The sequence below is a fragment of the Carlito syrichta genome, unplaced genomic scaffold, assembly GCF_000164805.1.
Source record: "Carlito syrichta isolate Samal-C Ts95f unplaced genomic scaffold, Tarsius_syrichta-2.0.1 Scaffold303604, whole genome shotgun sequence".
NCBI classification, from domain to species: Eukaryota; Metazoa; Chordata; class Mammalia; order Primates; family Tarsiidae; genus Carlito; species Carlito syrichta.
The window spans coordinates 950,055-974,414 of record NW_007247700.1 but is presented as its reverse complement, the minus strand read 5'-3'; the positions used below and the strand labels follow the sequence as shown (position 1 = coordinate 974,414).

The window sequence follows — 24,360 nt, the reverse complement described above, 5'->3', positions numbered from 1 at the left end:
ACCTCATGTCTACAATAAATCAAAAAATCAGCTGGGCGTGGTAGCGCATGCCTGTTATTCTGGCTACTCGGAAGGCTGAGGCGGAAGGATCACCGGAGCCCACCAGGTCAAGGCTGCGGTGGCCGGGAGCGGCCACTGCACTCCAGTCTGGGTGACAGAGTGAGACTCCAACTCAAAAAAAAAAAAACAACAAAATGTAGGTCCTACATTAAACTAAGTTAAAATCTGTGGACTGGCTTTGGGAACCTGGCTTTTAACACTTGCTAGCTTGTATGTGCTGTTCTGGAAAGGCTTTTGGGGTATGTTGTAAATTTTACAATTTGGTTTGGCCCTTGTACCTCCAGCTTACAGGGATGGATTGAACTGACCCCCATAGGCTGCCCCATAGGCAGTTTTGTACATTTCCCTCAGAGAGTTACCCTGGGCCCAAGAAAAGAATCGGCCCGGCCCCAATCCAAGGACACGTTTCCTCCTCCAGTGCTGATGAGCAGAGCTCTTGGTGTGATTCTGTTTGTCTGTGGGCTGCTTACTCAAACCTCTCTCCAAACCCTTCCAGCCTGAAACTTACTCCAGGGGAACAGAGGAAAGGAGACGGGGTCACCTTCTGCTGCTTTTTAAAGGACTTCACATTCCTTCCCTCAATTTTGCCAGCCCGTGTCTCATTTGGGATCCTCAACAGGACAGGATTGTGCCCAATTTCGGGCACAAAGTGCTGAGGGTTTGATCAGAGGGGGAAGGAAAGAAGGCCTGAAGAACAGGAGCACAGTCCTGGGAGGAAGGGGCTTTTCTGTGCCTGGCACCCTTCCTTACCCAGGCTTGGCATCATAATCCCTTCCCCACCGCCCAGAGAAGGGAAGAGGAAGTAACCAGCCCGCTGTAAGTGGGTAGGGTGCTTCCCTCAGGCTTTTCACCCAATTCTCCCAGCTACATCTCTAGGAGGTCATTATTATCCCCATACCCAAAGAGGAGGCGGAGGTCCAAACTCAAAGTCTCGATTCCTTTCTGGGGCCCACAGTGATTCTCTGAGGGAAATGTACAAAACTGGGGCAGGAAGGAGAGGAAGATATAGTGCAGCGTAAAGGACTCCACCCCCCAGAGTTTTGTGTAAATTTACGTTAATGAGCCGACTTGGTGGCTCAGCCGGTAATCCCGCGCTTTGGGAGGCTGAGGTGAGTGGATTGCCTGAGCCCGCGTGTCGTTTTAACCACCACAATAAAGTGAGCGTCACAATAAGGTGGGTCACATGAAGTTTTGTTTCCCAGGGCACATGAAAGTCATACTTGCACTATACTGTAGTCTGTTAGGTGTGCAATAGCATTATGTCTTAAAAAAAAAAAAAGGCAAAAGGCATTGTACACAGCTTAATTTAAAGGTACTTTATTGCTAAAAAATGTTAACATTCACCTAAGCCTTCAGCACATAGCCATCTTTTTGCTGGTGGAGGTCTTACCTCCATGCTGATGGCAGCTTGACTGATTAGGGTGGGGTTTGTTGAAGGCTGGGGTGGCTGGGGCAATTTCTTAAAGTAAGAAACAATGCAGTTATCACATTGATGAACTTCTCTTTTCAGGAAACGTTTCTCTGTAGCCTGTGATGCTGTTTGATAGCATCTTACCCACTATAGAACTTGTTTCAAAATTGGAGTCCGTCCTCTCAAGCCCTGCCACTGCTTTATCCAGTAAGTCTGTGTAATATTCTAAATCCCTTTTGTCATTTTAACAATAATCACAGTGTCTTCACCAGGAGTAGGTGGTACTTCTTTTTCAAGAACTCCGTCATCAATGGAACAGGAGTAGATTCTACCTCAGGAAACCACTTTCTTTGTTCATGCATAAGAAGCAACTCCTTGTCCATTCAAGTTTTATCATGAGATTGCAGCAATTTGACCATAACCTCACTTCTAATTCTAGTTCTCTTGCTATTTGAGTCGGAGTCTCACTCTCACCTAGGCTGGAGTGCAGTGGTAGCACGCTCATGGCCACTGCAGCCTCAGTCTGCTGGACTCAGGCAATCCTTCCACCTTAGCCTTCCAAATAGCTGGAACCACAAGTGTGTGCCACTATGCCCAGCTAATTTTTCGATTTATTGTAGAGACGAGGTCTCACCAAGTTGCCCAGACTGGCCTCAAACCCCTGGGTTTAGGCAGTCCTCTTGCCTCCACCTCCCAGAGTGCTGGAGTTGCAGGTGTGAGCCACCACGCCTGGCTCTCGTGCTATTTTCACCACATCCAGTGACTTCCTTCACAGAAGTCATCCATCAAGGTTGGAATCAACTTTTTCCAAACGCCTGTTGGTGTTGATATTTTGATCTTCCCTCATGAATAAGAAATGTTCTTAATGGCATCTAGAATAGTGAATCCTTTTCAAAAGGTTTTCAATTTGCTTTGCCCAGATTTATCAGAAGAATCATTATCTATGACAGTTATAGCCTTACAAAATTTATTTCTTAAATACTAGGGCTTAAAATTTGCAATCACTTCTTTTTTGTTGTTGTTTTTTTTTTTTTTTGAGTTGGAGTCTCACTCTGTCGCCCAGACTGGAGTGCAGTGGCCGCTTCCGGCCACCACAGCCTTGACCTGCTGGGCTCCGGCGATCCTTCCGCCTCAGCCTTCCAAGTAGCTGGAACTACAGGCGTGCGCTACCATGCCTGGCTAATTTTTTGATTTATTGTAGAGATGAGGTCTCGCCAAGTTGCCCAGGCGTGTCTCAAACCCACGGGCTTAGGCAATCCACTCACCTCGGCCTCCTAAAGTGCAGGATTACAGGCTGAGCCACCGAGCCCGGCTGCAATCACTTCTTAATCCATAGGCTGCAAGGTAGATGTTGTGTTAGCAGTCATGAAAATGACATTTACCTCCTTGTACACCCACATCAGAGCTCTTGGGTGACTAGGTGCATTGTCAATGGGCAGTAATATTTTGAAAGGAATTTTTTTTTTCTGAACAGTAAGTCTCATCAGTGACATTTGAATATTCAGTAAACCATACTGTCATCCAGGCTGTGTTGTTCCATTTATAGAGCACAGGCAAAGTAAATTTAGCATAATTATTTTCCTTTTTTTTTTTTTTTTGAGTTAGAATCTCACGCCGTCACCCAGGCTGGAGTGCAGTGGCATACTCACAGCCACCCCATCATCAACCTGCTGGGCTCCGGAGATCCTTCTGCCTCAGCCTTCCAAGTAACCAGAACTACAGGTGCACACTACCATGCCTGGCTAATTTTTAGCATAATTCTTAAGGGACCTAATTTTTAGCATAATTCTTAAGGGACCTAGGATTTTTGGAATGGTAAATGAGCACCAGCTTCAACTTAAAGACACCAGCTTCATTAGTCCCTGACAAGACAGTCAACCTGTTCTTTGAAACTTCAGAGCCAGGCATTGACTTCTCTCTAGCTATGAAAGTCCTAGATGGCGTCTTATTTCCATAGAAAACTATTTCGTCTACAGTTAAAGTCTGTTGTTTATTGTAGACATTTGCATTAATTATCTTAACCAGATCTTCCAGGTACCTTTTGCAGCCTCTCAATAACACTCAAGCTTCATTTTGCACTTTTTATGGTGTTTGTTTTTTGTTTTTTGTTTTTTGAATTGGAGTCTCACTCTGTTGCCCAGGCTAGAGTGCAGTGGCACGCTCACAGCCACCCCAGCATCAACTTGCTGAGTTCAGGCAATCCTTCAACTTCAGCCTTCCAAGTAGCTGGAACTACAGGTGCATGCTACCATGCCCAGCTAATTTTTTGATTTATTGTAGAGATGAGATCTCATCAGGTTGCCCAGGCTGTTCTTGAACCCATAGACTCAGGCAACTCTCTCGCCTCGGCCTCCCAAAGTGCTGGAATTACAGGCTTGAGCCACCGCGCCCAGCCCATCTTGCACTTTTATGTTACGGAGACATCTTCTTTCCTTCGACTTCATAAACCACCTTCTGCTGGTTTTCAACTTTTCTTCTTCCTCTTCTCTCTCAGACTTTGTAGAACTGAAGAGAGTTCTACCCAGACCACTAAAACTCTCTCCATTTCAGCAATAAGGCTTTTGTTTTGTTTTGTTTTGTTTTCTTTCTTTTTTTTTTTTTTTTTTTTGAGTTGGAGTCTCACTCCGTCACCCAGACTGGAGTGCAGTGGCACACTTATGGCCACCCTAGCGACAACCCACTGGGCTCTGGCGATCCTTCCGTCTCAGCCTTCCAGGCGCGTGCTACCATGCCCAGCTAATTTTTTACTTATTGTAGAGATGAGGTCTCACCAAGTTGCCTGGGCTGGTCTCAAACCCGCAGGCTCATGTGATCCACTTGCCTCGGCCATTTTGTTTTCTTAACATTTGTGAGTTCATTGGAGTAGCGCTTTTAACATCCTTCAAGAACTTTTCTTTTTTTCACAACTTGGCTAATAATTTGGTGCAAGTGGCCTAACTTTTAGCCCATCTTGGCTTTCAATGTGCCTTCCTCACTAAACTTAGTAATTTCCAGCTTTTGGTGGTTTTTTTTTTTTTCCTTTTTTTTTTTTTGTTTGTTTTCAGAGACAGGGTCTCACTATGTTGCCCAGGCTGGACTCAGATTCTTGGACTCAAGCATTCTCCTGCCTCAGCTCCAGAATAGCTGGTACTACAGGCGTGCCACCTTGTCTGGCTCAGCTTTTGATTTCAAGTGAGAGATTTGTGACTCTTCCTTTCACTTGAACACTTAGAGACCATTGTAGGGTTATTAACTTTCTTTTCTTTCTTTCTTTCTGTTTTTTTTTTTTTGAGATGGAGTCTCACTCTATTGCCCAGGGTGAAATGCAGACACGCTCACAGTTACTGCAGCCTTGACCTTCTGGGCTCAAGCAATCCTTCCGCTTCAGCCTTCCAAATAGCTGAAACCCCAGGTGCGTGTCACCACACCCAGCTAATTTTTTTTATTTATTGTAGAAATGAGGTCTTGCCAAGTTGCCCAGGCTGGTATCAAGCCCCTGGGTTGAGGCAATCCTCTTGCCTCCACCTCCAAAGTGCTGGAACTACAGACGTGAGCCACCACGCCTAGCCAATTAGCCTAATTTCAATATTGTTATCTCAGGGAATAGGGAGACCTGAGGAGAGAGAGAGAGACAGGGGGATGGTGGTCAGTGAAGCAGTTGGAATACACACAATTTATTAAGTTTGCTGTTTTATATGTGTGCCATTCATGGCACCCCTAAACAATCACAGTAGTAACACCCAGATTACCATAACAGATATAATAACAAGAAGAAATGCCCGGCACATTGGCTCAAGCCTGCTATCCCAGCACTTTGGGAGGCTGAGGCAAGAATATTGCCTGAGTCCAGGGGTTCGGGACCAGCCCAGGCAACTTGGTGAGACCTCATCTCTACAATATACCAAAAAATTAACTGGGTGTGGTAGCGCGCACCTGTAGTTCCGGCTACTTGTAACACTGAGGTGGAAGGATCACCTGAGCCAAGTAGGTTGACACTGGGCTGGCCATGGGTGTGCCACTGCACTTCAGCCTGGGTGACAGATGAGACTCTGACTCAAAAATATGAAGAAGATGAAAGTATAGAATATTGCAATAATTAGCAAAATGTGGCACAGGTGCACGAAGTGAGCACATTGCTGTTGGAAAAGTAGTGCCCACACACCTGCTCAAACACAACGTCGCCACAAACCATTTTGTAAAAAACGCAGTGTCTGCAAAGCACAATAAAGCATAGTGCAATAAAATGAGGTATGCATGGAGTTCAACGAGAAAAATTGACAAATTCTGAACAGAGTAAATAGACATTTGGATTATCTGGTAATCCAGTTAACAAGAAGAAAATTCCATGAACACATTGGGAAAACATTACATTTCTTGTTGATTTGACATTTAAAAAATTGACATGGGTGGAGATGGCATAAAACGCATCCTAGTACACTAAAATGAGAATCTGTGACAAACTGTTTTTCATGGGAGCTATCAATTCAAAGAACATTTAAGATGAAATACTAAACAGTGGTCTGAAATCCTGCAACTCATATAAGAAACTTAAACCAGATTTTTCCAAATTTGACAACAGTCACAAAAAACTGACATGATTTACAACAAACTGTGAAATGAAAGAAATGTTCTAATCTATCAATAATATAAGTATTGATCAATGCATGCCTGGGATATTTTATATGCATATGTGTGTGTATGTGTGTGTATTTATATAATATACACATATTTATGTTTTCATCCACAGTTCCTGACTCATAACTTCTATAGACAGTCTTTTGTTACAACTGGGGCACTGTAGACCTCAGGAACAGGCCTCAGGAAACTGATCTCTGTCTCTCTGACCTTCTCCTGTCCCCCTTTCACCTGTCCAAGGCAGGTCTCTAATCTGATTGTGAATCATAAGACCCTCATTCCAGGGAGGGTCCTGCCCCATGATCTGGAGGAAAGAAGGCTGCACAGAGAGGCCAGAAGAATCTGGACAGGCCTTGGTTGGTTTCCCCACTCAGTCTGTTAGAATCAGATCACGTCCTTTTGTCCATCACCTTTTAACATGGCTTTTCATGCTTCAGTCATGCCTAGTCAGTGAGGTCTCCATAAAAGGCCCAAGAGGTCAGGGTTCGGGAGCTTCCAGATAGCTGCCTACGTGGAGGATCCTGAAGGGTGGGGTACCCAGAGAGGGCCTGGAAACTCCACACCCTCGCCCTGTCTCTCGCCCTCAGCATCTCTTCATCTGCATCCTTTGTAAGATCCTTTATAATACAACAGTAAGTCTAAGTATCTCCCTGAGCTCTCTGTGCCTTCCAGCAAATTCATCGAATGCAAAAAGGGGGTCATGGGAATCACAACTTGAAGTTGGCCTGTCAGGAGTTCTGAAAACCTGGATTTGCCACTGGTGTCTGAAGGGGAGCAGTTTTGGAGACTGAGTCCGCAACCTGTGGGATTTGACTCTATCTCCAGGTAGACAGTATCAGAATTGAATCAGAGGACACCATCTGGAGTCCACTGTAGAACTCATCACTTGTTTGTTGGCATGGGAGCAATCCTGCACATTTGGTCACAGTAGTCTTCTGTCTGCATAGATTCTTGCTGTTGTAGGAAAAGCGTTTTGAGGGAGGATTTTCTCCACACTCACAGTGCCAGATGGAAGACTGGTTTATCTTGCTATGCTCTCTATAGAAAACAATATGATAATATCATTCTCATATGAACAAATAATCAAAGTATATGCAAGCAAAAAATAAGGATGAAAAAGACTGTATTTTCAAATAGTTTCAGGCAGTTAATTTTTACAAATCTTTTTTTTTTTTTTTTTTGACTCAGAGTCTCACTCACTGTCACTCTGGCTGGAGTAACAGTGGCATGCTCATGATCACTGCAGCCTTGACCTGCTGGGCTCAGGCAATCCTTCCGCCTCAACCTTTCAAGTAGCTGAACTACAGGTGACCGCCACCACACCCAGCTAATTTTTTTTTTTTTTGGTAGAGATAAGGTCTCACCAAGTTGTCCAGGCTGGTCTTGAACCCTGGGCTCAGGCAATCCTCTCACCTCTGCCTCCCAAAGTGCTGGAATTATAGGCATGAGCCACCATGACTAGCATAATGCATACAAATCTTATGTTACTTTTCTAGAGGTTGTGCTGTTTATAGTATTTGCTTGGTTTTTTAAATTTATACTTTGTTGTGATTTATTTTTATTATTTAAAATAAATGTTTACTTCTGTAATTAGTTTTCTATTAATAAATTTGTACTGTTTTTCTCAAATGGGGTTTTCAAAACTATAAGCTTCAGACCTCACAAAACCAGGTTCCACCCCTGATAAGTAGGGAGGCAACCTTTCCCTTCTCAGCAAAACTTGGCTCAAAAGCGCAGCCATGTTGGGGGCTGAGGATGCCCTCTCCCTCACCTCCCAGCCTCTGCAAAGCTCTGTCCACTCCTCCCCTCACTGCTCTTCTCTGTCTGTCCCTCCTGTTTCTTCCCCTTATTTCTACTGGTTCTGCTTTGAAGTAGTTTTCCTTCTATCTTGATCCTCAAGTGCTCGAGTAACTCTCCTCCTTGGGCTCTGCCCTATCATCAACCCATTCTCACTGTCGCAAGCCAAGGGCTGAGAACAAAGGGGAAGGGTTAGAGGCTGAAGATGCCTGAGCAAGAGAGAGGTCCAGATTCTCTGCCCAACCCTAGCCCCCCCTCAGGTCGCCTGACCCTTCCTACTTCCAGAGAAGTCTCAGAGCAAAGCCCAATTGCCGGCTGGGAACCAGGAGCCCAGAGCCAGTCCAAGATTGCTGGTCCTGGCCCTGGAACCTCCTCCTCACCCCCAGCTGGGCCTTGTGGTCTTCCAGGGTGCCCGGTCACCCAGCTGGCCCCACACCGACTGAGGTGGGGGGGATAGGAATTTTGACTCTGTGATGAATAAGCACATTTGAATGGGAGGAGCCTGGGAGACAAGGTCGGCAAAGCTGTTTGGTTAAAAGGAAAAGTCTGGCCTCTCACTTGAGCTGTCTCCTGTTTAAGAACAATGAGAAAGGAGACTGACTCCCCGCTTTCACCCTCCCCTCCCTTCCCCTTCCTCCCCTCCTCTCCCCTGCCTCTCTTCTCTGAAATGCACTTAGGAACCTGCACTTCCCGACACAGGGATCAAAGGTGCTGGGTATGAAGGGAGAGGGGACAGGAAGTGAGATGGGGGTGACAGCAGGATAATATATTCAGAACAAGGAGTGGGGGTTTCCACGTTCCTGGGAAGAGTCTGTGTAAGTGCAGTGGCTTTGTTGGTGACAGTCTAGTTCTCTCATGTTTCCTCTGAGCTCCTTTGATAACTCCTGGGACTTCTCCAGGACACGCGTCCCCTATTCCTCTAGATGTTTCCCTATTGTCCTACACAGCCTCTGCTCCCATTTGAGAGGGTCCCAATCACCTGTGAAAGGAATTCTGCCATGCCATTCAGTCCTCACTATAGGATCACTTCTTCTAGGCCTGGTTCCTAGTCAATAATTCCACCTAAGGGCTGGGTGTGGTGGCTCATACCTGTAATCCCAGTGCTTTGGGAGGCCAAGGTGGAAGGATCCCTTGAGGTCAGGAGTTTGAGACTAGCTTGAGCAATGTAGTGAGACTCCATCTCTACCAAAATAAATAAATAAATAAATTTCCATCTGGGATATCCTGGAAGAAGTTCTCCCACGATTTGCATTCCCTGGGGGATCACAGTGAAGAAGAAAAGCAGTGATTGATTTTGGACACAGACTAACAGGGTTTGAACCCTGGCTCAGCACTTAGAGCTTAGAGGCCTTGAGTAACTTGCTGGACCACCTGGACCTGGTTTCTTCATCTGTGAGAGGGGGTAGTGGCCCCAAAGAGAGATGCTGTGAAGATAAGATCAGGCTCAAAAATCCATTTGCACAGAGTCTGGCTGTTCTTCTCTCTTCCCCTCAGAGCTTGGGAATATGGGGGCATGGGGGAAGGGGGTCTTTGTCCTCACTGTAATGTAAACACCATCGGGAATCAGATCATAAATTCTCTAAGCTGCATAGACGCCTGCGAGGCGATTTCACTCTTCCCCTTCTTCCTGGAATACTTGAACTTGCAAAACTGCCTTAAATTCTTTCTAAATCAAAGTAGGGCTTAAAAAATAAATAAACACTTAAATGCATGAATTATGTTGTTCAAACTATTTGCTGCCTTTCCTGTTTCTTCAAAACTCTCTTTCTCATTCTTAATGACCATCAGGCCTTCCTGCTACAGTCTGAGAGACCCCACATCAGCCAGAGAGAGGAAAGAGAATCTGAAGAGCAGGAAGAAATGTGGAACCAAGGAGAGTGAGTAGGGGTGGATGGAGCTGGTGGGAAGGATATTGCCATGGGGTGGAAGAGGGGACTACCATGGGTGCTTGCCTCTGGAGGCCCTGGGTCTAGAGAGGGGAGGGAGGAAGGAGGAGAGGGGAGGACACAGGCCAGAAGGGCACAGTATATTGGTGCCCCACTCCCAGAGAGGGGGCATCAAGCCATGAATGAGGAGGTGGGACCAGAGTAATGGCAAAGAGAGCCCTGTGCTGGCCGCCAACCCTCTCCCCCACATTCCCACCGGGCAGATATTACCCAAGCCAAGGACAAAGGCATTAACAAACCTGCAGCTCCCCACCCCCCATCTTCTTGAAAAGCACATCTCCACCCTCCTGCCCAGGTCCTTGGGCCAGCACTGCACTGGACACCCCTCCACACGCCTGGCACCAGCTTCCCCTCCTACGTGACCAGCACAGGCCCTGGACTGGGTGGCGGATGCTGAGATAAGGCCAAGAAGGGGAAAACCGCCAAAGCCAGGAAGTTACACAGCCTGGTTCCCCTGGCAACCTAGCCACAGTCACCAAACAGTTCAGGGTTGGGGGGAGGGCCAACTCCTGTTGAGGCCTGGGCCAGGGCCTCCTAGACCTCAACTTTCTTGCTGGAGAAACTTCTCTCCGAATCTCCTAGGACAGCGCTGCCTAAGGATTAGAGGGGAGGCCTGGGTAAAATGCAAATTCAAGATGCCACCCCACCACCTCTGCCACAGATTCACAGTCCCTAGGTCTCATAGGTATAATTGGAATCTGCATTTTTTTTCATCCATTTAATACATTTATTTGTGGAAGGCCTGCTCTACCAGGCAGCAAGTGGAGGCATGGTGGGGGAAGGGGATTAAGATAGTCACAATCAGCCGGGCTTGGTGGCTCAGCCTGTAATCCCGCGCTTTGGGAGGCTGAGGTGAGTGGATTGCCTGAGCCTGCGGGTTCGAGACCCGCCTGGGCAACTTGGCGAGATCTCATCTCTACAATAAATCAAAATGAGCCGGGTGTGGTAGCGCGCACCTGTAGTTCCAGCTACGTGGAAGGCTGAGGCGGAAGGATCACCGGATCCCAGCAGGTCGAGGCTGTGGTGGCTGGAGCAGCCACTGCACTCCAGTCTGGGCAACAGAGTGAGACTCCAACTCAAAAAAAAAGATGGTCACAGCCCTGCCCACATGGAGGCCATCCCTTGGTGACTGCTGGGCCTCACGTCTTTATCACCAGATCGCCATGGAATCTGCATTTCTGACCAGCACCCAGGAGATTCCAGTGTTGGCAGTCCGAGAACTTCACTTCGAGAACAGAACAAGTTTCAAGAAATTGGGACTTCTTGGGGCAGGGTTAGCAGAAAGTGTAGGACAGGGCCTGGGATATCCCCGCTATCCTATGTCCACTGGAGTCTGTAGCCAACCCCATCCCCAGGGGTACTTGACTTTGGGCATTTTCTTTTTTCTTTATTTTTTTTGAGTTGGAGTCTTATTCTGTCACCCAGGCTGGAGGGCAGTGGCACGCTCCCAGCCACCACAGCTTTGACCTGGTAGGTTCAGGTGATCCTTCTGCCTCAGCCTTCCATGTAGCTGGAACTACAGGCACGCGCCACCATGCCTGGCTAATTTTTTGATTTATTGTAGAGATGAGGTCTCACCAAGTTGCCCAGGCTGGTCTCGAACCCACAGGCTCAGCCAATCCTCTCACCTTAGCCTCCCAAAGTGCTGGGATTACAGGCATGAGCCACTGCACCCAGCCTGACTTTGGGTATTTTCTTTTTTTTTTTTTTTTGAGTTGGAGTCTCACTCTGTCGCCCAGACTGGAGTGCAGTGGCCGCTCCCGGCCACCGCAGCCTCGACCTGCTGGGCTCCAGCAATCCTTCCACCTCAGCCTTCCAAGTAGCCGGAATTACAGGCATGCGCTACCATGCCCGGCTGATTTTGTTTTTTTTTTTTATTGTAGAGATGAGGTCTCATTGCCCAGGCGGGTCTCGAACCCACGGGCTCAGGCAATCCACTCACCTCAGCCTCCCAAAGGCGCGGGATTACAGGCTGAGCCACGAGCCCGGCTAGACTTTGGGTATTTTCAACTCAAGCGAGTGACCAGGAGTGCAGAGACCTGGACATGCAGAACCAATTCAAAACCATGACTTTTGGGAACTGAGCTCCATCTGGGCCCACCACTATCTGTTATGAGAGCCATGACACACAAAGATATATAAGGCGTGCTTTCTTCTCTGAAGGACTCTGGGACCCTGGGCAGACCACTTCCGTCTCTAGGCTTCCGTTTTTCTTTTCTCTCCAAGGGGTATAAACATGCTAAAGCCTTCACAAAAGGTGACAAGCCTCTCCGGAATCAACAGATATGCCAAGGCCTTGGAGTGCAGCTCTCAGGTACATCCTGGTAGGTGTGGTAGCTTTTATTACTGGTGGTAACAGTTGGGTTGTCTAAGGGGGTTCCCAAAAGGTCTGGGAACGTTGAGGACAGAAACCCCAAGAAGACCAAGGGGCTAGACCTCAGACACTCTCCATTCGTTCCTATCTAAAGCTGCCAGGTCTTCATTTGCCTCAGAGAGGTGACTACTGCCGAGATGAACTTCCCGTGCCGCTTCTCAAGTCTGACCTCTTCCTTCCTCCACTTGGCCCTGGGATTCTGGCTCAAGCCAGCTACAGGCTGAACCCTTCCCCAGGGTCCACTGCCTCACAGGGGTGAACAGTAGCTTCGACTTTAGCGGTTACCAGTTCAAACCTCAGTTTGTCCACTAGCTGGGTTCAGCAGGTTACTTTTACTCTTAGTCTCAGTTTCCTCTTCTGGGAAATGGGAAAGAATTTGTGGTGGCATTCAGCTCCTTCTCCTGGGTTCCCTACCCAGTGAAACAACACCCTTTGCATAGTGGCTGAAGTCAGAAGAATGTCTTTCTTAACCCTGCTCCCTCTCCCTTGCTCTCCACAATCAGAGAGTACTGTACTAACCCGTTTTGAAATCCATTCTCTTCTTTCCATCCCCACTCTCCCAGGCCACTTTCCCTTCAGCCTGGATTACTGTAATCACCTCCTAGGTCTACCTGTTTCAGACATCCCCAGCCCCAGGCCATTCTCTTCCCTGCAGCCTCAGAGAGTTTTCTGATTGAAACATAACCCTCAGCTCTTCAGTCCGCTTCTCAAAACCCTTCAGTGGTTCCTTGTGCCCTCAATGAAATGTCCAAAATTGTTCATGGACTTTGAAGCTTCTTTGATGTTCTGGCCCTTCTCAATTGCATTCCTCAACACCTCACCTCCAACACACACATTCCACAGTCCAGGTCTACATATGTTGACCTCCAGCCCGGGCACATACCCTATCCTGCCCAGGACACTCTCCAACTCCCCACCACGGGTCTCCCTTCATGCTCCAAGTTCTCCTCAAGTCTTCAGTTCAGACATCACCGACTTCCAGAAACCTTCATGGACACCCCTCCCCATAGAGCTGGGTTAGGTGCCCCTCCTGTGTGTTCTCACAGCACCCAGACTCCCCTCATCACACCACAATCACACGTGTAATAATCGACTCCTTGTTTTTCTAGCTCCTTCCAGGTGGATGCAGACTATGTTTGTCTTGTTAATGGTCATATCTCTCGCAACCAGCAGGTGCCTCACCCTGGAATAGGCACTAAAGAAATAATTTTTGAGATGACGAAAGAACAAATACAAAATACAAGTAAAACTCCGAGCACAGTGACTACCAGAAAACGGTAGGGAATATCACCATCATCATCATCATCATTGATCAGTCCCGCACGGAGCCATGTTTCTCTAAAGGAAACCCGATTCACAATTCAGGCCCTAGCCAGACACAGTGGCTCACTGTCTGTAAACCTAGCATTTGGGGAAGCTATGGTGGGAGGACTGCTTGAGCCCAGGAGATGGAGACCAGCCTCAAAAACATAGGAAGACCTCGTCTCTACAAAAAATACAAACATTAGCTAGGTGTGGTGGTGTGCAACCATAGTCCCAGCTACTCGGGAGGCTGAGGCAGAAGGTTCACCTGAGCCCGGGAGGTGGAGGCTGTGTTGAGCTGTGATTATGCCACTGTACTCCATCCTGGGTGATAGAGTGGGACTCCCTACTCAAAAAAAAAAAAAAAATTCAGGTCCTGCCAATAGTGACAGCCCGTGTCTGAAGAGGTGTTGGTATAAACCCCTCTGGCCCGCCCCCAGCCCCAGTGTCCTTACCGGATCGCTGGTTCTGACCCTGACTCAGCCTGACTCAGGCAGGAAGGAATAGCCAACCCCTCACCCCTCACTGAAACCTGACCTCTGACCACAGAGCCAGTGACCACTTCTTTCCATGGCAGCCCCCATAAAGGATCCCTACTCCTCTGGACAGATCAGGGGAGATGACCCCTGAGGCATGTGACCTCAGCTCTTCATGACATCACCAGCAGTCACCACTCAGGAATTTGACCAGAGCCCCTGGAGGCTGGCGAATGGTCCTCCCACCAAGCAAGCCCTTTCTGCATTTCTCCAAACACAGATCACTGGCTTCCTGAATTATCACGACTCCCACCCATGTTGTGTTTTATCTTCTCTCGAGGACTATGCGTTCTGTGCAAAGAGATCATGTATTAGTCACCCATATCCCCCATAAGACCCGACATAAAGCAGAACCACAGTAATTGTTAAGTGAATGAATATATGAATGAAAAAAAAAGTATATATATGAGGGTTCCCAGGCAGAACTGCCCATTTCCCTCCATAGAAAGAGATTTGTCCTGCTATCGAAGACATTCTTCTCGACCTGTAAGATTCCAGAGGCTAATAACCTTCCGAGTCAAGAGGCTCATTTTTCCTTGTCTAACCGAAATTTCTCTAGACACAATTTCAATGCATTTTCTTCCAGTCTACCTCCCTGGCCGCTGGAACTGAAACCCATTTCCTTGCAAGGAGACAGTTATTAATTCACCCTTTTAGCCTTTTCTTCAACAAATTTAATCCCAGACCCTTCCTTGTTCCCTCCTGGGGGTCCTATCATCCAGCTCCTTCCTTGTTCTGCTGCTCCACGGGCCTCTTGCCAAGCTCTCAAAGGCCTCCTTCAGCTGCTGAGACGGTAAGGGGATGTATTGTTCTCCACGGAGCCATGTAAAAACACACCGATGCCTTCGTTCACAGGACCAACACCCTCTGCACCCATGATCCCCGATCCTTGGTAACCACATGGCTGTAAGCAGCCTCCACGGTCACAGACTCATCTCCTCCCACCCACGCCCCCATATCCCCAGCCTTGGTCCTGGGAATTCTCGTGAACCTGGAAGCACACGCACATGGGAAGGCCACAGAGCTGAGCTTCACCCACAGGTGAGCCCAGGAGGGCGGAGCATCTGAAACCCTCTTCCTTCTCCCCCCCACCTCCCCCCTCCTCGCTTCCCCAGCCCTCCTTCCCATTGGCCGCCACAAGCCCTGCCCACTCTCCCTCCACCTCCAGTGATTTTCCATGTCAAGGCTGAAGGCAAGGCTTAACGAACTACAACTGGTTTCTGTCTCTTCCTCCTGCCCTCTTCCCATTCTTCCCCCCAATCCGCCATGCATATTCTATTCCTGTGAACACCACCCTCCAGCCCCCCGCCCCAGCCTCTATTCCGCCAACCCCAGGGAGCATAGCATCTTTGGTTTTCACCTTTTGGAAATGAACAATCTGGAAGCATGGAAAGCTGACAGATGAGCTCAGTTCCATCTCAGATCTGAGAGGCTGGTTTGCAGGACGCTGGGCTGGCCAGGCACCGCAATGCAGGGCCAGGCGATTTGAGGAGCATGAGAGTGGTGCGATGCTCGCTCATTCATTCCTTCAACAAATATTTATCCAGCACCTACAACATGCCAACCCCTCTCTACATGAGCAAAACTAACAGAAGTCTGCCTTTGTGTAGTGTACACTCTGTGGGTGGAGACACAAAATAAATAAGTCAAATCTATCAGGTGTCAGGTGGTGACACAAGAAAGCAGAAGGGAGGAGGGGTGCGGGCTGAGGGTGGAGTGTGCCATTTCAAACAGGGAGGTCAGGGGAGGTGGCGTTCAAACAGGACCTGAAGGAGATAAAGGAGCGAGCCATGGTGACACCTGGAAGGAGATGGGGGCACCAGGAGCAGTCAGTCAGTCCTGCAAGTGCAATGTCACCAGTGCAGAGGGCCACGGAGAACGGGTGCTGGAGATGGCAAGGAAAGGGGGTGCATGCAGGGGAGCTTTCTCCTGACCCCAGGACTGGGAGCCATGTTGGACTTGGGGCCCGAGGGGGTCAGGAGGCAGGAGAGAGGTCAAACAGAAAACAGAGCAAAATGTCGAAATGCCAGGGAAGGCCCGTTCCAGGAGGAAAGAGCTGAGCCTGCAGGAGGGGTAGTGGGCAGCAGAAGAGGGTGAGACCCATGGCTGAGCACCTCTCGAATCCAGCTGGTTTCTGCCTTGAAGATAATCTATTCCAGGGAGGGGGACAGGGCCACATTTTGACCTTGACCACGTCCAACAGCAGCCCAGTGTCCACGCAAACCCACTTCTAGTTCCTGAGCAGCTGCTGTGTGCCCGTTCACTACGCAAAGTGCTTTCCAGTCTCATCTCATTCTCACAGCCACACCGGAAGAAACACTCATCCTCAGTTTACAGGTGGAGCACCCCCCACTGCCCTGCCAGTTCCACTGCTGGCAGAGCCTGCACTGGCACAACCTCAGTTGGGCTCACAGCCAGGTGGACTGGATGAAATCCCTACTCCTCCATTTCATTGCTATGTGGCCTTGGGCAAATTTCTTGCCCTGAGACCTAGTGACCTCATCTGGGGACAAAATGAGAAGAAAACAGTAACATCCACCTCCTGGGCTCCCACGAGAATGTTCTAGGAGGCTATGGTTCTCAGGTTGGCACTGTGGTATGCAGCCCATCATCGAGTTGCAAGGCCAATCATTTGTAGCTGTAAATCGTTAAATCTGGGAAGGTGGCAAATGGCTTGTTGCTTTAGCATGAATATCAGTGAATTCAATGTTTTCTCTGCAATGACGCCACTCCCTCACTTGCATTCCACAAAGTCTTCCTGAATGGGAGATAAGGGGTAGAGTGCTGGCCAATGTCCTGGGGATTTGCACAGGGGCCCAGGTCTATCTCATCTGTGGAAGGGCAGCACACACCATCTCCTGTGGTGTGGTGTGGTGTGGTGAGGTGAAGTGAAGGCTGGGAGGCCCCAGTGTGTGGCCTGGCCCACAGTAGGTGCTTCCTGGAAGAGGAGGCCTCGGTGAGGCAGGGAACAGTGCGGAAGAAACTGAAAGCTCCCTGGTTACAAACCAGCATCGTCTGTTACCCTCAGGGCACCATGCTGTGGCTTTCTCCTCCCTAAGGACACAGAAATGCCCTGAAGTAGAAAGGGGGAGAGGGACAATGGCGTCCAGGCTCCTGGGGAGGGTTGATGGGGGTGAGACCAAGACACAGGGTCTGATCAGGAAGAGTTGGGGTAAAGGGGTTACAAACTATGGGTGGAAAATTAAAGCCTGAGTCAGGGCCTGGAGATAAAACTCAACGAAAACTGAATATCTGGGTCCAAGGTCACCCACCCAGCAAGGACGTCATGCTGCTAGGCCCTTCTTAGTGCAGCCCACAGGTACTTGGGATGGCCAGCGAGGCTTCTTACCTCCAGACACTACCAATTCTCACCTGCTCGTTCCCCAGCTCTCCAGTGCTCCCTCATTGCCACGGGGTCTGGCCGAAGACAGGCCACCGTGCCCCAAGCCTGCCTGAGGGGCCTCCCGCCTGAGGCAGCTGCACTTGCCAGAATACACTGCCAGCCCAACCGGGCCTCAGTGGCTGGAGGCGTGAGCACCAGGTAGGACTGCCCAACTCACTGACCATCCTGTAAACACTGCCACACTGTGGCTCCCAAGGAAAGTTGTGAGGTCCTGTCCCCTCAATCCCAACCTACCCTTCCCTCATCCAAGTGAGGAAGAGGATGGGGAGGAAACTAAGGCCAGGAGTCAGCACTACAACCTTTCACCTCCGCCCTCTTCCCTGTGCCATTCACTACACTCTCCCCACAGTGGGCCCAGTGGCCCTAGAGACAGCCAGAGTCCATCCAAAAAAGACAGGGATTCTTTATTTAAATCAGCAAACTCATATTTGAGCCCTAGGCCAGAGTGGGCAGCCCCCCCTCCTCTCTCCCCTCAGCCACAGCAAGGGGAATGGAAAACATGAAGCCATGAGGGCCTCTTCCAGAGAAGGCTGCCCAGATGTGTGGTGAGCACAGTCCAGCTGCAGTGGGGGTGGCAGCTGCCGCAGGCCCCTCCCTATAAATTAAGTCCTGCAGCCACAGCTAGGGGAAAGGCATGCTTGTAGAAGGAGGGCTGGCCAGCACCAGAAGGCCAGAGGCAGCCTCCCTGACTGCCAGACCCGGAATGAATGGAGGACGGGAGGAGAGGCATGGGAAAGAGGAGAGGTATGGCAGGGGAGCTGAGGCCCCCCCAAATGTTGGTCCCAGGGGAAAAGAAGAGGCCAGTTGGTCCAGTTGTGATGGGTGTGGGGAAGGGAATGTATTAGTAAGCACAGGGGGAGAGACCGCGAACAGACACCCCAGAGGTGACAGGTCAGACTGCGTCTCCACCCTGGCAGAGGGGAGTTGGAGAGCTCTGGGGGTTCCCAGGGAATGTCACTGCTAAAATATATACATACATATATATTAACCATTCAGGGGAGGGCAGGGGCTGGGCTGGGATCAGAGGATCTGGCGGGGCATTCCGTAGCCAGTCATGCCTGCCTGAGATGCCCCGCGGTTGGTGCCCATCTGTAGCCCAATCACGTTCTTGCCCTCTTGCAGCTGGTCATCCGAAAAGTTCCGAGGGTTCTCCTTGGATTTCCTGGGTAGGAGGGGAGCACTGGTTAGGAGGAGGTCTGAGGCTGCCCCATACATGTCTTCCCTGGACAGAGTACGGGCTTTGCTGTGGGCTCAAGAGCCCATGACAACCCTGGCTCTGTTTGAAGTCACCTCCTCACCTCTCCGAAGAGACAGCTACTTGCCACCTCAGAGAGAGTTGTGAGGATTCAGTGAGATGAGAATGTGAACATGCTTTGCAAAGGGCTGGCAGCCACTGAGATACTGGTCATCTTCCAGGGTCAAGAACGGTGGGAACAACGCACCTGCTGTCCCTGCAATACTTACTTAGGGAACCAATTGGGATCCCCAGAGAAGAGCCCGTCACCCCGGGCTACCGCCAGCCCACCCAGGTTCATCAACGTCCGCTGCACACAGGCCATATTCTTTCCTGGGGAGGAGAATGGGAACATGTTGGCCTCAGCAGGGCTGGCGTCCTGGATGCCAGGGTTCTGCCTCTATCACTAAGTTGGCAGGCCTTGCATCCTAATTCTGCTTACTCTGCATCCTAACACCCCTCTCCATCCCAACTCCTAACACAACCAGCTCCTCCAGGAAACACACAGGCATCCCCTTCTTTGTCCTCAGGGAGCCAGAAACTGATCCCTTGTCGATATCCAGCCCAATTGCCAGTCTCCTGGATGACGGGCCCAGACCCTGGCCCTGTCCCACCTTCCCAGAGGTCCACAGTTTGGAAGATGTCAGTGGTGTTAATGCCGTAGCGCTCAGCTGCTTGCAGGAACTGGGAGATCTGCTCCATCTGCTTGAAGGCCATGGTGGATGCCTGGATCTTCTTTACCGGGGCCTGCCCCTCAGGGTACAGGGAATTAATGAGCTCACACAGCACCTAATAAGGACGGCAGGTGTGCAAAGGTGAGGACGTGTCTACACAGATAGGCATGCGCCACTCTCAGCACCAGACACTGACCCAGAGAGGTTCCTCTCTGGCTGAAGCCGGCTTGGTCTCTGACTGCAGTCAGCCTCAGGGTCCTCTTTGCCCAGCCCCTGCCTCTGAGCCCAAAGTGAAAAGCAGTGCCTGGTCTTTCCTTGCTAGTACAGCCTCCCACAGGACCCTCTTTAGAGATTTTCTTCCTCCGTGTCACCCAGACATCCCACTGCAGGGGAGGCACGTCCACCCATACCCTATGCTCGACGGGAAGGGAGGAATGCACGAAGCTCTCTCATATCCTCGATAAAGGTACCAAGGCAGAGGAGGAGCTGGGGCTGATGTGCTCTTGGTCATCCCTTCTTCAGGTCAGACCCTCTGCAATGCCCTGCTCCTGTTCGCCCTGCACTACCAAGCCGGCAGGGGCCCAGCTCTCACCGTGCCGTCCTTGAGCCAGTTCTGGAAGTTCTCACGCCCGGGCTGGGGCCGGCCCACATCCTTTCGGCACTGGGTGGTGATCCACTGGATCAGGACCTGCTCCAGATCTACATCGTACTGTTTCTCAATCTTCTGCTGCACCTCCCGGCTCAGGCCATAGGCAGGTCCCCTGTTGGCCATTCTGAAGGGCGGTGGTGACTGAAGGGGCTGGGAAGGGGACACACCGGGCCCGCTGTCAATACCCTGCAGCCTGGGGGGTGGGGAATTCTCCCCGCAGGGACACACACCACATCCCCCAGGGTGAGCCCCAAGGGTGAGGACCAGAACTGCTACCAGATGAGGGAACGCGTACCTCCACCCCTCCACCCCCCATGGGTTGGAAGAGCACTGCCAAGAACTCTGGGCAGTGTCCAGGTGGCCGCCTCTGGATGCCCCACCCCTGTGACAGCTGTCTGTGTGTATTATCCTGAGGCTCCCCAACAGATTTCATCTGAACAACGGGTTCCATCACTAGCATGAAGTAAAAATCCCACTGGAACAAAATATGAGATAAAAAAGTCCAAGACTAGGGGTCCAGAGCTCTTCATTTGGGGTGGTCAGCTTTAGCAAAGGCAAACTGGTTATTCTAACCACAAACCTGCACTTTACAGTCCTGGCGAAGAGAGTGATTTGGAGAAGGAATATGGAGCAGCTTGAGAAACCTATGCTAAGAGATACCCTCACTCAGCCACTGGGTTTCCACTGACCACCTGCTATTTATGCTAGGGACTGTGAAAAAGATAGAAGTCTTTGATCCTAAAGTGCCCACAATGCCATCAGGGAGACAAGGTGAGTATACATGAACAGACAAGACTTGCACACAGTGAATACTAACCTGCACAGTTCAGATTACCTGTTGCAGGAATTAAGAGGCTGGGCCGAAGCAGCCTGGAAGGTTTCCTGGAAGAGGCAGGCCTTTGTAGGCCCTTAACAGATTCCAGCGAGCAAAAGGAATTTCCCATGAGCCAAGCAATAAAAAGCAAGTTCTACTCTCCCTTCTAGAAGCTGTGGAAGGAGGAGGAACAGCCCCCACAGATGTCCATGCCCTAATTTCCAGAACCTGTAGGCATGTTACTTCACATGACACAAAAGGGACTTTGGAGATGTGATTAAGACCTTGAGATGTGGAGAGCATCATCCAGGTGGGCCCAATGCAATCGCAAGGGTCCTTCCTAACTGGAAGAGGGAGGCAGGTGAGTCAGATGGGAGATTAAGGAAGCAGAGGTAATGCAGGTGGCCTTGAGAAGCCAGAAATGCAAGGAAACGGGTTCTCCCCTCAGTCTCCCAAACAGGAATGCGGCCCTGCTAACACCTGGATTTTAGAGACTCCTATTGGGGTCTCTAGAACTGTAAGATACTGCATTTGTGTGGCTCTAAGTCACTAAGTTTGGAGTAATTTGATCAAGCAGAAATAGGAAACTGATACAGGAGCCTAGGGTAGTATTTTGGAGGAAAACCAAGAGGAAAGGAAAGATGGGAAAATACTCAGGAAGGTTTCTCTAACCTGACATGAGGACCTTGGGTAGCAAGAACTGTGTGCTTTCCCAAACACTGGCCCGAGTCGGCGTACCTCACTGTGGCGGTCTGTTCCCACCTCATGGCCTGGGTCTCACACCCAGGAGTCTGTTGAGCAAGGGCTGGGAATGCTAGTGATGCCAAAGGAAGCCAAGAACTGAGAAGGGACACACGGCCCCCATTTCTTGCCCCATGCCCTCCATGGATGGGCTCTTCTCTGCTCTGAATTAGAGCTAGCTGCCTGTCTAGTTGCTCACAAAAAGGGATCTCAGGACAGACACTTGCGTTCAAAGGGAGGCAAGGGAACCACCCCTTCTCCACATCTGGCTCCAGCCCAGGTCAGACTTGAGGGATGAAGTCACTTAGGCTCCCTCTCTCCTGCATACTGCAGATTAGCTCGGGGCTCTGCCAAAGTACAAGGGGCCAGACTGCCTCAAACACCCGACGCCTCTCAGCCAAAGGTTTTGTGTCCCGGACCAGCCCCACTCCAACATGGCTGCGCCTCTTCACCCCAGCTTATCAAGCTGCACATTTCTGGCAGAGATCCTCCACCAAATCAGTTATTTTTAAAACTCACTGAGAGCCACCCACCTCCCTACTTCCCCCAGCCTGAAAGCTGGGCCAGCTAAATGTCGGTCTGGGCCCTGACCCACAAGCCACACACACCATCAGCTGGGGAAAGCAGGCAGGGTCGATTGAGGAGAAAGGAAGACCAGCGACCCGACTGACCTTCCCCTCCCCTCCCCTCTCCTCCCCAGCCACTACTCAGTCTACAGAAACCTCTGACCGCTGATGTGCAGAGGAATAGCTGGAAGGCTCAGCAGGAAGGGGAAGGGGCTGAGGGCTGCTATCACCAGAAGCCTCTTCTTCCCAGCCTGACTTCCAGACCTCTTTTCTGAAGGGGCTCCACTATGGTCATCCGGGTCTCGGGGCTGTGTTTCCAGGGGCCAGGTGGCCTTAGGCCCCGGGATGACTATGGCACAGGCAAAGAAAGGGCAGAAGGATTAACCTAGACGCCAAGATTAAGGAGAGAGAGAAGGCCCGGACCCTTCCAGCTCCCGTCGCCCCCAAGGCAGGGCAAAATTGGCCTGCTAGACCCTCCTCTGGGTGGAAGGTGGATGCTGAGGGCCCCTCCCCCAGTGTGGGGCCTAGACACAGCTGGCAGGGTCATGGCCTCCAGCTGCAGTGTATCTGCTCCACTCCGGGGCACTGCCCTGGAGCCCTAAGGTGTCAGAGCCACAGGGTGGAGAACTCTGAGAAGGGGCAGTCCCAGCCAGGCCCAGCATAGCCAGCAGCTGTTTCTCTTCCCCACCCTCCAGGGCAGGCAAAAGCTGATGGGATCCGGCTGCTGGAGCTGGGGAGGCCCACCCTCATGACACCCAGGGGACCCACCCATGACGTCCCTCAAAAGAAGGGAAAACAGCAAGTCTCCTATGGGGTGGGGAGAAAAGATAAGCCCAGCTGGAAGACAGGTGTGGGCGATGCCCAGATCTGGAGGCCCAAGGGAAGGCAACAGCTGAACAACTTGGGAGGTAGGTTGGCCATGAGCAACCTCAACTCTAGCCCTAACTGCAGCTGTGGGAACAGCCCTCATACCCACCCTCAGTCACAACAGTTGGGAACGGAGGAGGAGCCAGAAAAGACACTCCAGTCTTCAGCTCCACCCTGACCCTGGGCTGGAAGCTTACCTCACCCCACCCACACCAAAGTCAAAGGAATGGCATGGACATGGGGTAGGGGCGGGGGGTTTCACTGCAAAGACAAAGGGACTCTACACTCACTGTGCAGATGGCACACAGGGGAACTTCCCAGCTCAGATTTGGGACGGGACTATTCTGAAAGTGCACCACGAGGGCACTGGCCCACAAAGTGGGCTGCCCCACAGAGCAGGCAGAAGCATAGACAGCAGGGAACCCACAGGTCAGGGGCCACCTCAGGGCATCCCCTCACCACCAAGAGTCAGGAGCAAAAGAGAAAGCTGAGGCTATGAAAACAGGAAGCCACAAGGCTTGCGCGGGAGGAGGGGAGATGAGGTGGGGTCCGTTGCCATGGCTTCTGTGTACCAAACACAGGAGAATGGAGGCAGGGTGGGGGCACCAGGCAGAGATACCCGCTCAGCACAGGCATAGTGGCAAGGAGGCTCTGGGCAGGATCCTCACCGCAGTTCTTGGGTACAACCAGGTGCAAACGATTCCTTGAGGAGGCAGCCATAGGGGTTCTAAACAGCTTTTGGAGGAAACGGGAACAGAACAGTTTGGGGTAGAGAAGCTGATTCAAGGAAGTAGTAGTTCAGGAGAATAAATGCCCTGGAAAGGAAGGTGTGTTCCAAGCTAGCGAACCCATACCCGAAAACTCTAGAGGGAGAAGGGATGGAATGAAGAAAGATTAGAGGCCAGTCCCCAGGGGGCAGAGGCTAATCCCCAAGGGGCAGAGGCCAAGGGGTGAAGGAGGGGGTTTGCGGTCGGACAAAGACTATTTGTTGGTTCTAGAACGATAGGCCCGGCTGGCCCCGCCCCACCTTGGCCTCCTCTGCAGTTTTAGGTCTGCCCTGTGGAGCAGGAAGAGGAATTGGGAGTGGGTTCGATGGGGGAGGGAGCGGTCCCTGCCCGGCGCTTTGGAGTCAAAGAGACATGGGGGCGCCCCGTCCAAGCCAGGTCTTCTCCTGCACCAGATCCCCACAATCCATCCTCACTCCCACCCCGTTTCTTTCTGCCAAGTGTCCCCCAGAACCTGCGCGACAGCAGCCCCAGGAGGCCCGGAGAGCCAGGGGGGGTGGCTGTCCACTTCCGGTCCTGCAGGTCCGACCTCCCAGCCGCCGCCCCCCACCCCCACGGCCACACCCTGGGCCGCTACTGCGGATGAG

At 50.8% G+C, this 24,360-nt stretch overlaps 2 protein-coding genes across 5 annotated transcripts in view; both read right to left on the bottom strand.

Annotated features, from left to right (window-relative positions):
* The window catches only part of CFAP45 (cilia and flagella associated protein 45), a 54,364-nt gene that overhangs the window by 29,260 nt on the left and 744 nt on the right, over positions 1-24,360 (bottom strand). The window lies entirely within an intron of this gene.
* The window catches only part of TAGLN2 (transgelin 2), a 12,722-nt gene continuing 779 nt past the window's right edge, over positions 12,418-24,360 (bottom strand). Inside the window, exons 2-7 of one of the 4 annotated variants that reach the window (XR_002482004.1) lie at positions 19,944-20,150; positions 19,292-19,466; positions 18,908-19,010; positions 18,353-18,605; positions 14,017-14,025; positions 12,418-12,429 (exon numbers count right to left, since the gene is read on the bottom strand). Coding sequence is in view for 3 of the 4 variants with exons in the window: in XM_021712692.1 (XP_021568367.1) it covers positions 18,464-18,605; positions 18,908-19,010; positions 19,292-19,466; positions 19,944-20,123 (600 nt within the window). In the remaining variant the exon portion in view is untranslated. Of the gene's footprint in view, positions 12,430-14,016; positions 14,026-17,822; positions 18,606-18,907; positions 19,011-19,291; positions 19,467-19,943; positions 20,194-23,721; positions 23,724-24,360 lie in introns of those variants that run through there. The other 3 variants (XM_021712692.1, XM_008058726.1, XM_021712691.1) reach the window with 3 other exon arrangements.